General features: G+C 31.5%; 2 protein-coding genes across 2 annotated transcripts in view; one reads left to right on the top strand and one right to left on the bottom strand.

Annotated features, from left to right (window-relative positions):
- The window catches only part of LOC127714397 (leucine-rich repeat-containing protein 74A-like), a 33,266-nt gene extending 23,877 nt beyond the window's left edge, over nt 1–9,389 (top strand). Inside the window, exons 8-13 of the mRNA XM_052220450.1 lie at nt 85–170; nt 642–836; nt 2,062–2,154; nt 2,457–2,720; nt 3,444–3,529; nt 7,583–9,389. Coding sequence (XP_052076410.1) covers nt 85–170; nt 642–836; nt 2,062–2,154; nt 2,457–2,720; nt 3,444–3,529; nt 7,583–7,748 — 890 coding nt within the window. The 3' untranslated portion in view covers nt 7,749–9,389. The remainder of the gene's footprint in view (nt 1–84; nt 171–641; nt 837–2,061; nt 2,155–2,456; nt 2,721–3,443; nt 3,530–7,582) is intronic.
- LOC127715808 (heat shock 70 kDa protein 12A-like) lies at nt 9,330–13,390 on the bottom strand. The gene is made up of 4 exons (XM_052221946.1): nt 13,211–13,390; nt 12,401–12,545; nt 9,933–10,586; nt 9,330–9,340 (listed from the first exon to the last, which is right to left on the bottom strand). The coding sequence occupies exons 1-4, from the start codon at nt 13,388–13,390 to the stop codon at nt 9,330–9,332; spliced, it is 990 nt and encodes a 329-aa protein (XP_052077906.1).
- Between the last annotated feature and the right edge of the window lie 304 nt (nt 13,391–13,694).

The following is a 13,694-nucleotide window of genomic DNA, read 5'->3' as shown; positions in this document are numbered from 1 at the left end:
TAGTTTTTTTATGTTTTTAATATCATAATTTGTCTAATTTTGCACACACACTTTAGATCTTTAAAAATATTTCCTTTATTTCAGAGTGCAATAACACAATAACATATCTGGACCTAAGCTGGAATCATCTTCGACAAAGAGGAGCCGTTTCTGTATGCTATTGTTTACAGGTAAAGTGTTCTAACGAATACAAAAATTATAAACGCAAACAAATCATTACCTGGAAACAAGACAATTCATATACAACAACATTTACTTTTTGACAAATGACTTCGAACACTAAACATATTCTTTAGAAGTTATTTGTGAAGATTGTAGTTCAAAATTTATTTCTTAAAACTTCACGTTATTAATATAATTATTATAACGTATTCTTATCAATTTTAAAATACAAATACAAAATGAAATAATTATGTTTAGATATTATATTCCATTCTATCTGTTTAAAATCGTGTTCATGATAACTATCAAATCTGTTAAAACAAAGAGATGTGCAAAACTGGACGTGTTGAATAATCACTTGTTTCATCATTACTAACTCATGTATATTTCCTTAATCTGATATTCTCGATTGCTCCTTTATCATTTTATGTATGTAACAATGTTTTCAATATTAACAAAGTACTTGATCAATGTTTCAGATAAACAACACACTCGAGTCTATAAACTTAGCATGGAACGGTTTTGGTATGGAAGGCTGTTACGAAATGGGCAAAACACTGTTAAACAATAGGAAAATCACAGAACTAGATTTGACTTCGAACAGAATTTCCCTAGATGCATTTAGACAACTGCTCCCAGGAGTAGGCAAAAATAAAACTCTCAAGATACTCAGGGTAAGTCATTGGCAATCCAACAATTTATTGTTTTATTATTGAAATCGAAAATATATATATATAATTATATATCTGTGTCGATAATCAAAGTCTAGTTGGCTAGTCAAATCACCATAAGATTTAGATGTACATATTCAACAGTCCCACTGAATAATATTTCTAATCCTAAAATAAGGATGCACATGTACATTTTTAGAAAGAGTTTCTGGTAGTAAGATCTGAAAAACGTATTCATGTAATCAAAAAGATCGATACAAGATATTAAGAAAACTTGCTGAGAATTCTATCCCAACAATTCTCACTAAACTAGGTGATTTAAGTTTTTTGAATACGACAACGCGTGATTTTTTGATATAATAACATGTGGTGAATAACGATGTGCACATGAAACGTTTAGTAAGAAGTTATGACACGAAAAGTCTTGGTGATATTGATTAAACGATTGAAAATCTACATCGCTGTCTTTTCTTTGTTGATAAGAAATTTGCTCAGTTTTATAGCCGTAATTCAATAACAGTTTACAAATAAGTAATTAAAAAAAAATTATAAATTTGTTTCGAAGCGCTTTTCTAGATTTACCCTTATCGGCAATGTTTGTATTCAAAAATAAAAAGTTTAATAACTATTGTAACACGCGAAGGGCTATTAAGATCAAAAGGGTGCTAAATGAATAACAAAATCCATCTAAGGTCAATTTTGCTTAAATGAATTGAAAATTGAGCTCTTTTATAATTTAGCAATCTATCAACGCAAAATTTAATTGCAAAAGAATGTTATAAATTATGTCAGTACCGAAGCACCGAATACTGAGCCGTTTATACCTTCGGGAACTAACAGTCAATCAGCAGCAGTATTGACCCAGTGCAAGAAAAATTACACTTTATATTTTTTGGCGTCCTTTTCTGGATTTACCTTTGTTAGGAACCCAAAAATTAAAGCTGAAGATGTATAACTACCTTACCACGTGAAGAGCTAATACAATGTAAGGAGGCCTAAAAGAATAACCACATCAATCTAAAGTCAAATCTGCAAAGTTGATTCACATAGACAAGTTGAAAAGTTTGGGGTAAATTCTCAGCAAGTTTTCTTATCCTACATTAATCTTAGCCGAAAGAACAAATACTTTTATCAGATATAATTATAACTTTTATTTCAAAACGTGTTTGAGCCTCCACAATTCAAGTTGTGGAAGAGATATTTTTATCATTGGTTTTATTTTTTTCAGATTGGGTTCAACCCATTAACAACAGATGGTGCAATAGATGTCCTACGTTCTATATTTATTTCCGAATCGTCAATTGAAGAATTAGACTTATCTGTAAGTACACTAGTACTATTGCAATTTAAAAATATCATTGTTAGAAAATACAACCAATTTGATCTTTTCAGCAGGTAAGGGTTTTTGTAGAAACCCCTTTAAAATTGTGGCATTTTGTGAAAATACTACATTCAGCGGTTATATTGAAGACTGACAGCAATTACAATACATGTATTTGTATTACTATTTAGATTGAATCTAAATTATTAGTAAAATATCTTAACTATTTTCTTGCATTGGTTATAATATAAAAAGATTTTTTTAACAAAATTATTTTACTTGTTGATGAAAATATGTTACAGGATGTTTTAGTTGATGAAAGTTTTATGAAATTGTTAAATGAAGTGAAAGAAAAGAGAAAGATACGTGTCAAACACGGCATTGTATTACGTCATGATGAAATCACGAAAGGTCAACATAGGAGTGTCCTGGATACAGATGATCCAATGACTATACTGTTTGAGTATATGAAGCAGAAGAATCTTAGATTAATTGACTTATTGCACAATCTTGATAGAGACCACAGCGATACACTGACGAGAGATGAATTTCAGAGAGGAATGACGGTAACGCGGTTTATGTTTAATTCAGTTCTTATGCTGCATTCTCGATCATTTTATTTGCGTCTGAATCGACAACTGATTCAACTTGTACCTGTTGTTGACAATCTTACAAGATGATGATATATACTGAAATCTAAAATGCAATTTTCATTCACATTGTGAAATGTGATATAAACAAGAAAACCATGCAATGTGTATAAAAAGTACTACAATGATGAATAGTGTACTTCTTCGGTATAATAATGAAACAAGAATACTTTCAATCATGAGTGTACTGTAACCATGCAAAATAGGTAAATCGAAGGAACGTTAATTGTCGTTAGTTTATCATTAATATCAGTAAAAGGTATCACAAAAGGCAAAAATGTTCTTATTCAAAAACACAAAGCATCAGTATGCATCTAGCGTAATTTTAACTACTTTCGTAATTTGGGTACCTAACAGAACAGTTTTAATGGTAAAAGAAACCTGAATTAAAAATGTTTTCAGTTGTTCAGTGTTGATTCGTATTTGTATACTTTGCATGACCTTGAAATCTGTAACGGCCGATACCTACTTTTTCGAAACACATGGTCTCACTTCGTTTGAAGTTCACGCAATTCCTATTATTTTTACTTTAATTTCTATTTGTTTTCTACATGGACTCATTAACTGGCATTGGTATGATACTTTTATATTCAATACAGCATATAAGAGTTTGATTTAATTTAATCTTTTGGTTTTCAGAGCATAGATCTTCCTCTAAGTAGTAGAGCACTGGACATATTAATGAAAAAACTTGATATAAATCAGGACGGACAGGTAGATTTTGAGTAAGTACAACATGCAATATGAAAAATAAATGTACCAATATAGAATTTAAAAACCTTTTTAGGTGTTTATTGAGGAATATTAAACAAATCTTTAAGAAGCCATTAACAACATTTTATTTATTGGAGAAAAAGATATTTTTAGAAAGGTAACCTATACAAATTAATTGTCTAAAATCATGTGACCAACAAAACAATAAAATTTGAACATTTAATTCATATTCAGTATTTATATTCCAATATTTTGAATATGAACAATTATAGCAAAGTGAAAGCATCAGGTACAACATATATTGTTTTATAAAATATGTGAAATCCAGCGACCCTATGTTCGGTTAAGTCGCTTTCTTACTTGTTGAAGTTTTTCAATGCTTCATTTTTTGTCGAAAGTATAATTTCATGAATTTCGTATAATGAGACTATCATGAGATAGCCATAAATATATTTTTATGAAGATATATTGAAAGCTCTGTATTGATACACTGTTAGAAGAATTAATTCTAAGATAAGGAATCAGGGGCAACAGTTTTCAACAGAATAATCGAAGTTATAGTAATTAATGCAATTCGAAACAATGTAAATGATCGGTATACACGGTTTAAATATAATACTTAAAATATGAAGGCAACCATATAAATAACGGGACCAAACTCATCATTAATAAAAGAACAGCGTTACAATATCCCTAGTTGTCGCACTCATTTTATCTGACTAAGGGCAAAACTAACTCTTTTGGTTCTTTTGAACTTCTTAATAAATTCCTACAAACATGTAGACTGCTAACAATGTTATCTTCCAAACAAGTTCTATTTCAAAGGAGCATAATTCAGGAACAACTAATTATTTGTCAATGTTCCATGATCTTGGTGGTATAAACTTTTGATATAAATTTCATAAAAGTCTAACAAGAAACGTAGATGTGTGTGTGTGTGTGCTCACATTGCAACATTCAAAAATAAATTATATTTCGAAGAAACGAAAATCCCCAATCTGACTAAAATGCTGGTCTGGTGGCCAAGCTAAGCTTACACGGGTCTGACAACATTCCGTTCTTCTCTCTGATCTGGCATTTATAAGATGCAGCCAAGGAAATTTCAACCATCAAGTTTTGAAGGTGTGTATCGTTCCAAACAAAACCCTAGATGACCCCGAAAGATCTTAAAAACAGAAGAAGAACGGAGCATTTTAATCACATTGAAACCTCCCATAAAAATAATTGATCAGCGCTGATTTTCGACCTTATCCCAGACATTTCTGATATAAAACTTTCATGTGAAATTCACAATAATCCTACCAAAAATGTAGATGTGAGAAAGCTTACAATGCAATTTTCCAAATAATGTAAATCTCCAAGGGGTTCCTTGATGATAATTTCATCAGCTCTATATACTATTTCGTCCGAGACATTGCTAATATAACCTTTGATATCCATTTCATATATATCTAACAAGCATTGTATACGTGAGAGCGCTCATAATGCAATTAGCTATAGATTTTACCATTCCAAAGGACATTACACCGGTAAAAATAATCGATTGGACGTCCGGAATGTCTGTGTCTGCCAGACCGTGTTGCAAAGGGGACAACATGGGCCAGATGTTTTCAAGATTTGTTTAAATTGGTGGATTAAATGCACACAAACGATTTAGGTTTTTGACCTTGTTACATCTTTTCCTGAAACTGGCGTCGTGCGCACAAATATCGGTTTCAGAAGTATTCCTTGGTCTTTTATTTCGTCCATAGTAACACTTGTGAGGTTGGTTCTCGTAAGTTTGACGTATGTCCTAGGAAAATACAAATGCGTTATATTCATCTATAATGTATATTTACACAATTTTGGCTGCTGGATCCCAATAATTATCCAGTAAATCAAGTATGTTTTTTTGGGGTTGCTCACACAATTTTGTCAATATGACGGCACATACACACCTTTCATACAAGTGGAAGGTTAAGCTAGCTATAAAACAAGGTTTTAACGACTATTTTCTTCGAAACAAAAAGTCTGTGCCAAGTCAGGAATATGACAGTTGTTTTCCAATCGTCCGTTGGTTGATATAGTCGAGCCGTTCATTTTTAGCTCACCTGGCCCACAGGGCTAAGTGAGATTTTCTCATCACTTGGCGTCCGTCGTCGTCCGTTAACTTTTACAAAAATCTTCTCCTCTGAAACTACAGGACCATATTTAATCAATTTGGCCACAATCATCATTAGGGTATGGTATCTAGTTTTAAAAATGTGTCTGATGGCCCCGCATGCCAACCAAGATGACCGACATGGCTAAAAAAAGAACATAGGGGTAAACTGCAAGTTTTGTATTTTATTTTGAAAACCGTTATTAATAGAGAAAATATGATAAGGGCAAAAATATTCAGAATGTTGAACGCTACTAATTGTTTAGTGACGTCAAAACTGTCAGGCAATTTCTTATATAAGTTATTGCCCTAAATGACAAATTTCACAATTTCTTTTTTCATTTTTGCCCTTCCTCTTGAAAACTATAACAGATAGAGAGAAACTTTAAGTAGCATAAATAATCAACAAGACAAGATCTACGAATAAGTATGCATGGTCGAAAGCTTCAGTCGACTTCTTATTAGAGTTATTGCCCTTTAATGACGATTTTTACCAATGTTTTGAAACTTAAATAAGAAAAAAGGATCAGCAAGACAAGATCTACATTTAAGGCATTATGGAGAAAATTTTCCAACGACTTCTTATTAGAATTATTGCCCTTTAATGACGATTTTCACTATTTGTTTTGCATTTTGCCTTATGTGATAAGAATCATAATATATAAATAGAAATTCCAGAAAAGCGCTTCGGACGCATGAAATTTATACCGTGTTGTTTTCATTTGTCAAATAACAAAAATAACCAGCAAGGTAAGATCCACTAACAAGTTAAATTTTGCGGATATAGTTAGTAGACTGTCACTCTTCATAGGAGTGATTGCCCTTAAATGGGGATTTTGTTTTACCCTTTTTTGTGATTTGAGAAAAGCTAAAGAAGTTAGAGAGAAACTAAACAGACAAAATGAGCATCAATACAAGATCAACAAACAATTTTTTTTTGTTATGAATTCTATTCTTGTCTACAATGTTGGAGAGAGTCCATTGTTGATTAAGCCCATATACCTAGGTGAGTGACACAGGCTCTTTAGAGCCTTTAGTTATGAATTTATTTTGGAGTTTGATACTTTTGTTGTTACTTTTCTCATATTATTCTTGGATCATTAGTAAATTGTCTGCTATGGAAAAACATTCTGAGACAGATAATATTGTCGCTGAAAAGAGGACATGATATCAAAACAACTGTTATATAGAATGTTCAGTGATCATTATAATATAACTGAAGCGATGAGATGAAGTTGTTCGAATTAAATACTTTGCTTTGCAATATAATTTACTGCATTCTATGTATATGAAATTAAGTTACAGTTTTAAATATATGAATAACATAATTTACTAGTAACTATATTTAGATATCAATTAGCTTGTGCTGATGAGAGCCTTTTTCCACTTGCCATATTTTTCTCTCACTATAAGACAATGTTTGAATTCTAAAAGAGGTACTTTAATACATTTTACAACTAATTGTCGACATCTGTGTAAGATATGAGAAAATATCAAGTTTTAATCAAAAAACGTAATTTGAAACACAAATCCACAATGGTCAGTCAAAGAGACAAACATTACAAAAAAAAACCAACAAAAAACCAGATTGATCAACACGTGTGCCTCTCAAAACGGGATAAACTGTTAAGAAATAGATATTAAAATTAGGTCAGTGTGACTACAATGATTTGTGTTTTGAATTGTAACAAAATATTATACTGTTAACGTAGGAAAAGCTGACAGTAATTTTTAAACAGAGACAACAATAAAATTAAAAACATATCAAATATTTATTTGAAAATACCAGAATGCTGTGATTTTAGCACAATCATGCGTAGTTCGTTCACAAAGCAAAACTATAAAATATGTTTTAAATGATTACATTTTATTCGTCAGTTCTTATCGTTGTCTGAAATAAGACAATTTTACTTCTTTGTTATAGGGAATTGACTATAAAGCATAAGGAGTATCAGAGACGTATCACAAAATTGAAAATGAAGTCAAAGACTGATAGGAAATTTTTCAAAGGATTTGACAAACTGGAGCAGCTAAGAGAAGCTGTTAGATTACGAATTGCCCTGAATGTAACAAGAGAAAGCCAAAAATAATCTTAATTGATAATTAATTGACACACAGTAGACTAAAGTCATTCCGTTTAATACATTTCATATTATAGTTTTTATGAACAAATTAAATTAAAAAAGAAAGAAAACATATTAATGTTTTGAATTTCAAATTTTATTTCAATGAACTGTTTATTCATGCTATATGATATATATATATATATAATGAAAATGTCAACAGACGAATGATTTTTGCATACTTTTTTATCAGTATTATCTGTTTAGAAGTGTATTTGACATGATTTAGTTATTTATACTTCGTAATTTTGAATGTTCTATTTATTGTGTATTGGCATATCCAACTTTAGCTTGTATAGATTTTGGTAATTTTGTGGTAAAATCAAATCCTTTGATTATGCCCTTCAAGCCACTGATTAGCATTTGTTTGAGGGGGCTAGAAAAATTCAATTAATTGATCATTGTTTTTTAAATGATTAAAATGTAATTGTGTCCAAAAGAACTAATGCATTTCCGTTTTAAACTACTTACTATAAAACGATAAAGTTATATGCGATTATGCATAATCACACGTATGTACTTCTTACATAATTTAGTTTGTAAACATGAGCCGACAATTTGACAACTGTTTCCCATGTAAATAGAAAACGCAAGAACGATAATACTGCTCTATTTTCTTCACTGATATCGTTTACGTTCCCTAGAATAGCTGTAATGTCAATACGATTTAATTGATAAAATATATTGAATGAAGCCCCAAAATAATAGTCGGATTTAGGTTAAATAAATCATTATTCAGGAACAAGATGAAAAAATAGTCTTTTGAACAATATGAGTTTTATTGTATTAATAAAGTTTTACATTTAATTAATTAGACCAAATCAAAAGAAGTTGCAATTTTCATAAGTTTTGTTAAAATTCTTCATGAAATATGTCGAAACCAATGAAATCTGTATACTACAAATGTGAATTATTTCGATATCATAAAATTGCAATTGGTCTATAGAAATTCTAAAGTTTTCTGCTACTAATAAATAGAGGAACAAGTATACGATATAATTGAAATCAATCCTTGTTTAATTGGATCTTACCGATTGTGTCCTATTCCCCGATTTTAAAAGCTTGACAATGTGGACTCACATGGCGGGTGGTGCAAGCATACCAGGAGACGTTTACCCGGTCGACGCACCCAGTCTCTCTTTCTTTCTGGAGGTCATGCGATCCCCTAGGTTTTTGGGTTACAATGTTTTTTCTTCTTAATAAATGAATGTTTCGAGAGGTCATGCGATCCCCAATGTTTTTGGGTTACCATGTTTTGTCTTCTTAATAAATGAATGAGATTTGAACATCGGTTAACTACTTTTGCCTTATTCTACCATTGTTTACTGATTGATTTACATGAAAGTCATCGATGGTACATATACTATATAGAATATGATAAATCTAATAACCCCTGCACTGTGTTATTTAAATAAGGAGCATACAAGTTATGAATGAATGTATGGTTAAGTTTAAGTAAAATATAGTATATTTTATGCATATATATATATATATTGAAAAACAAATCGAATGATAAAATTGGTTGTTATAACTAATTACCCAAATTTGTTAATTCAATTCTGCTCAATTGTTACAAATTTTTATTATAAATAAAATCTTAGCACAATATCTCTGTTTTCAGCGTAGATTTTTAACAGCTGATCATTTTGTTTTCGTGTTAACAACAAATATGTCAAAGACACGTTTTTTGCATTGGTACTTTGGAATCACAAATCAACATGGTACTATAAATCAATCACTTTAGAATTGCCTAGCCTAAAAAATCAAGCGTTGCCGTCATGTATTTGCCGGTACTCACTTCCCTCGCAACAACATCTAATTCAGTTCCATTGTAATGAAGAGTTACGTTTACTTTGTTTTCATTTCTGTTAAAATCTGTCAGAATAATAACTAATGATCCTAATTCAAAACAAGTGTCTTCAGTAACAAAGTGAGGTTTGAGATCAGTTGATGCAAAAACCTCCAGAATCGCCAAACTCTCCCCTTGAACAGCTTGATACACTGCTTCTTTTCGTGGTTTTCCTATTGCCGCCTTTTCTCCAATTCTCAAATGAATATCAAATACATCATCACATATAGCATTTCCTTTAATTATTTGTCTTTTTCTTACCGGATGAACACCAGGAACGAACGGTACAGTAATCGCAATACCATATGTATACCTACATATTCTTGATGATATAGCTTGCGGATCATGGCCAAATAATACTGCACCTTTTAAGACACTCAGAGAACAATCATCCGGATTCACTATACGCATATCTGGAAAATTCAACCGCATAACCTCTTTGACAACATGGGATTCAGCAAACCCTCCTACTAACAAGATGGTATTAATGCTTGAAAGATCCTGTTTTTGAAGAAGACCATTGACATGATTTACAATACATGATAATGAACTATCAAAGAAGTTGTAAAATTGTTTTGGTGCTATCATCATTTTGTCTCTTTTGAGTTCCACTGTATGTTTCATAGTTGAACTCTGAACACTTTCCGCAATTGTCAGTGAATTAATTTCATAAAACAATTCATGCAAACAAACTGGAATTTTAATCGCAACTGCTAATGACTGTTTTGGTTCAAAGACTCGCTTTTTCACTTCAAAGTCCAAAGATAGTTCCAACATCTCATTAGGATACTTTCTATATGCTTTTTCCATTACTTGTTGACCAAAAATTCTGAACAAAAAAAGCTGGAACTCACTATCAACAGTTGTGCCGCCCCATCTACCTCCGGTGGCTTGATAAAGTTCTTGCAGTGTGCCATCAATGTGTACTTTATGTGCCGTTATGTCCACAGTTCCACCTGAAAAGAAATGCTTATGTTTTAAGTTTATAAATACAACAATGTAACATCGTATTTAGTTCTTGTTGTAATTACTTTATTTTGCCCTCGCCGATTAGATAAGATTTAAAAACGACACTTTTCCCCAATTAAGATGTTCCCACCGTATATACACTTAAAACTTACATTATGTACTAATTGTTTTCATAGAAAAACAATAGAAAGGCTTGCATAATATTATGATTTAACTTGTATGAGTTTAAAACAATTTCTCGCCGTTATTAAATCCAACAATGTTAATAGCTTCATTTTGGAACTTTCTCCTTATCTAAACAGAAAAAGGTTAGAATTATACTTATCCTTTTATGTCATAAATGTTGTATTATTGTACTAACTTTGATTTAGTATCAACGCCTGTACGACAATTAGATTTCAATAGGGAATGTCATAAAAAGAATACTGAGGAAGATACGATATTTTGCAATACTAGTATCAAAGATTAAATCAGTACAGACTCTCATTGCAGGGAAAGTAGCTTATGGCTAAGGTTGCCTTCAAATTATAAATTAGCAAACCAATGTTAATCCCGAAAAACACCGAAAGCGTATAACATTATAATATTTCTTATAAAAAAAAGGTGACAATTTTGGAAAAACACTTTTAGGAGCAATTTTTAAAGTGTTCTCTAAAATAAGCACGGGAACACATATTTTCATGTATTTATTTCAAAACAAAAATAAGGAGATGTGGTATGATTGCCAATGAGACAACTATCCACCTAAGTTGAAATGAAGTGTATGTAAGCAATTATAGGCAACCGTACGTCCTTCAATAATGAGAAAATCCATACCGTATAGTCGACTATAAAAGGCCTCGACATGAAAAGTATAAAACAATTCAATTGAGAAAACTAACAGCTTAATTTATAACAAAACAATTAACGGAAAACATATATGACAGACAACCACTGAACTTCAGGCTCCTGACTTGGGACAGGCACACCTAGAATATGGCAGGGTTAAACATGTTTGTGAGCGCTCAACCCTCCCCTAATCTGGGACAATGGTGTTACAGCACAACATAAGAACAAACTATAAAAATCAGTTGAAAAGGACTTAACTCGTCAAATCGGTACAAAGCAGAAAATACATCTAACAAAAACACATACTGGACGTGGCAGGGCATTTATCCCTAACAACAAAAGACACAAAGTACAAATCTGAGTACAAAAAACTTGTAAAAGTGCTGAATAAGGGTCTGCAAATTGAACTTATTTCAACATTTTGTAAACGAAAGTTCACTAAAGTTTTGAAATGAAACAGCACTGCTGACATGTAATTGTAATTTTCGTTTATTCACATTTATCATAGTTTTTGATAAAAATAACTTGACCATGTTGACTAATTCTATTACTAAACACATCATTTTTTTTTAAATCTGAAAGGTGAAAGAAGATTTCAACAACATTACAAAATATCCCACTCTAAGTTTCAATTTATTAGTTTTCGAAGAAGTTATCTCAATCTACAACAAGTCTTAAAATCGTAAAAATGACAATACAATGTAAAAAGGTACTGACTCCATAAAGTCATTTTGAGAACTAGTAAATGAGTTTTAGACTGAAAGGGCACTTTTGAAATAAACACGATCCAACATATCTGATAATAAGTCCCGTAATATTTCAAATCTACACAATAAACTATTGAAAGTAAACACGACTGCTTCCGGGAAAACAATAATCACGTTTAGAGTACCAATTGATTAAAATACTGTATAATTCGTGCATGTTTTTTTTCCCAAAGACCTTCATTTTGATGTAAAATGACTAATTATACCTCCAAGATCAATCAACAGGTATTTGCTTCCTTTTCTTATTGCGGCTTGTGAATTTCCGTGTACGGCATGCTGAAATGTTTTACAGAATAAAGAAGCTGCTTCTGGTTCCAGGGCCAGAGTAAGACTTTTACTTGGAATACTAGCCTACAATGAAATTAACTAGACAAAATCATCAACTTTTTATACTGAGAAATAGTAAAAAAAGATAAAAGATATTATAAATGGCAGATGATACAATATAAGAAGGGAAATAATAATGTATCTTTATAATAGATACTGTACTGCAGGTTCGTATTTATATATTTTCAGGGTAGCCCTAGTCCCAAACCTTTAGTTATTTCCAACATATTGTCTTTAAAATAGCCCCAGTGCATTGTGGTCGTAATAGTGAGCTGATCGATGAATTGCAATGAAAAAGCCTTAACGAACGGATCCTAAGGGAGCAAAGAAAAAAGTAGTGCAAAGAAATTAAGAATTTTGGAATATGATATGCCACTAAGAACGTAATGTTCTCACTAGCGTTGCAATATTTGTTGCCATAATCTTTGTACTTGTATATTCAGGGCGCCTAAATATACTACATTAATCTGGGTTTACACTGATAAATCATATGGAGTCAAAACCCGCTCGTCTGGCCAACCTAACTATGAACCTGGTATCTTTAATGAGTTTTTATAGATATTAACACTAAATTCAAGTACTGATACTTTTCTTTGATTGACAAATTTGCTTTTGAAAGGTACAGCTTTTCAAGTGATATCAAGTTCCTATAATAAATATCGACAAGCTAAACTGAAAAGTGATATTACTTCTGCGGCTGCTTTCCTCATAAACTGCTTTGCTTTGTCACTCCATATTGCAGGCACTGTTAAAACCCAATGAATCATTTCTTCTCCCACAATGGACGAACTGTCATTGCCTTTCAATCGATCAAGAAGGTGGTTCTTTAGGTAACTGATAACCAGACCAAAAACGTCAATGGCATACATATCTTTCCCGTGTATGTCTTGTATTCTTGTTTTGTAGTTAAGATTCTGTACAGGGAAAAATACAAATAATGTCAGTGTCCGTATTGAAATAGCAAGAAACATCGAATTATATAGATGTAGATTTCATTTGAATAATATATCCCGGTATCTTCTAAGATTTATATACATTAAGATTATATGATTATTAAATGAGGCATAAAAATGACAGCAATGTATCTGCACGCAATTGTTGTTAAGGTAGTTTAAATATGTAGTTTTTTCTTATACATATAAAATGGAATACTGCAAAGCAAGCTATTATAGG

Source organism: Mytilus californianus, unplaced genomic scaffold (assembly GCF_021869535.1).
Source record: "Mytilus californianus isolate M0D057914Y unplaced genomic scaffold, xbMytCali1.0.p SCAF_9, whole genome shotgun sequence".
NCBI lineage: Eukaryota > Metazoa > Mollusca > Bivalvia > Mytilida > Mytilidae > Mytilus > Mytilus californianus.
This window is presented reverse-complemented; position numbering and strand designations above follow the sequence as displayed.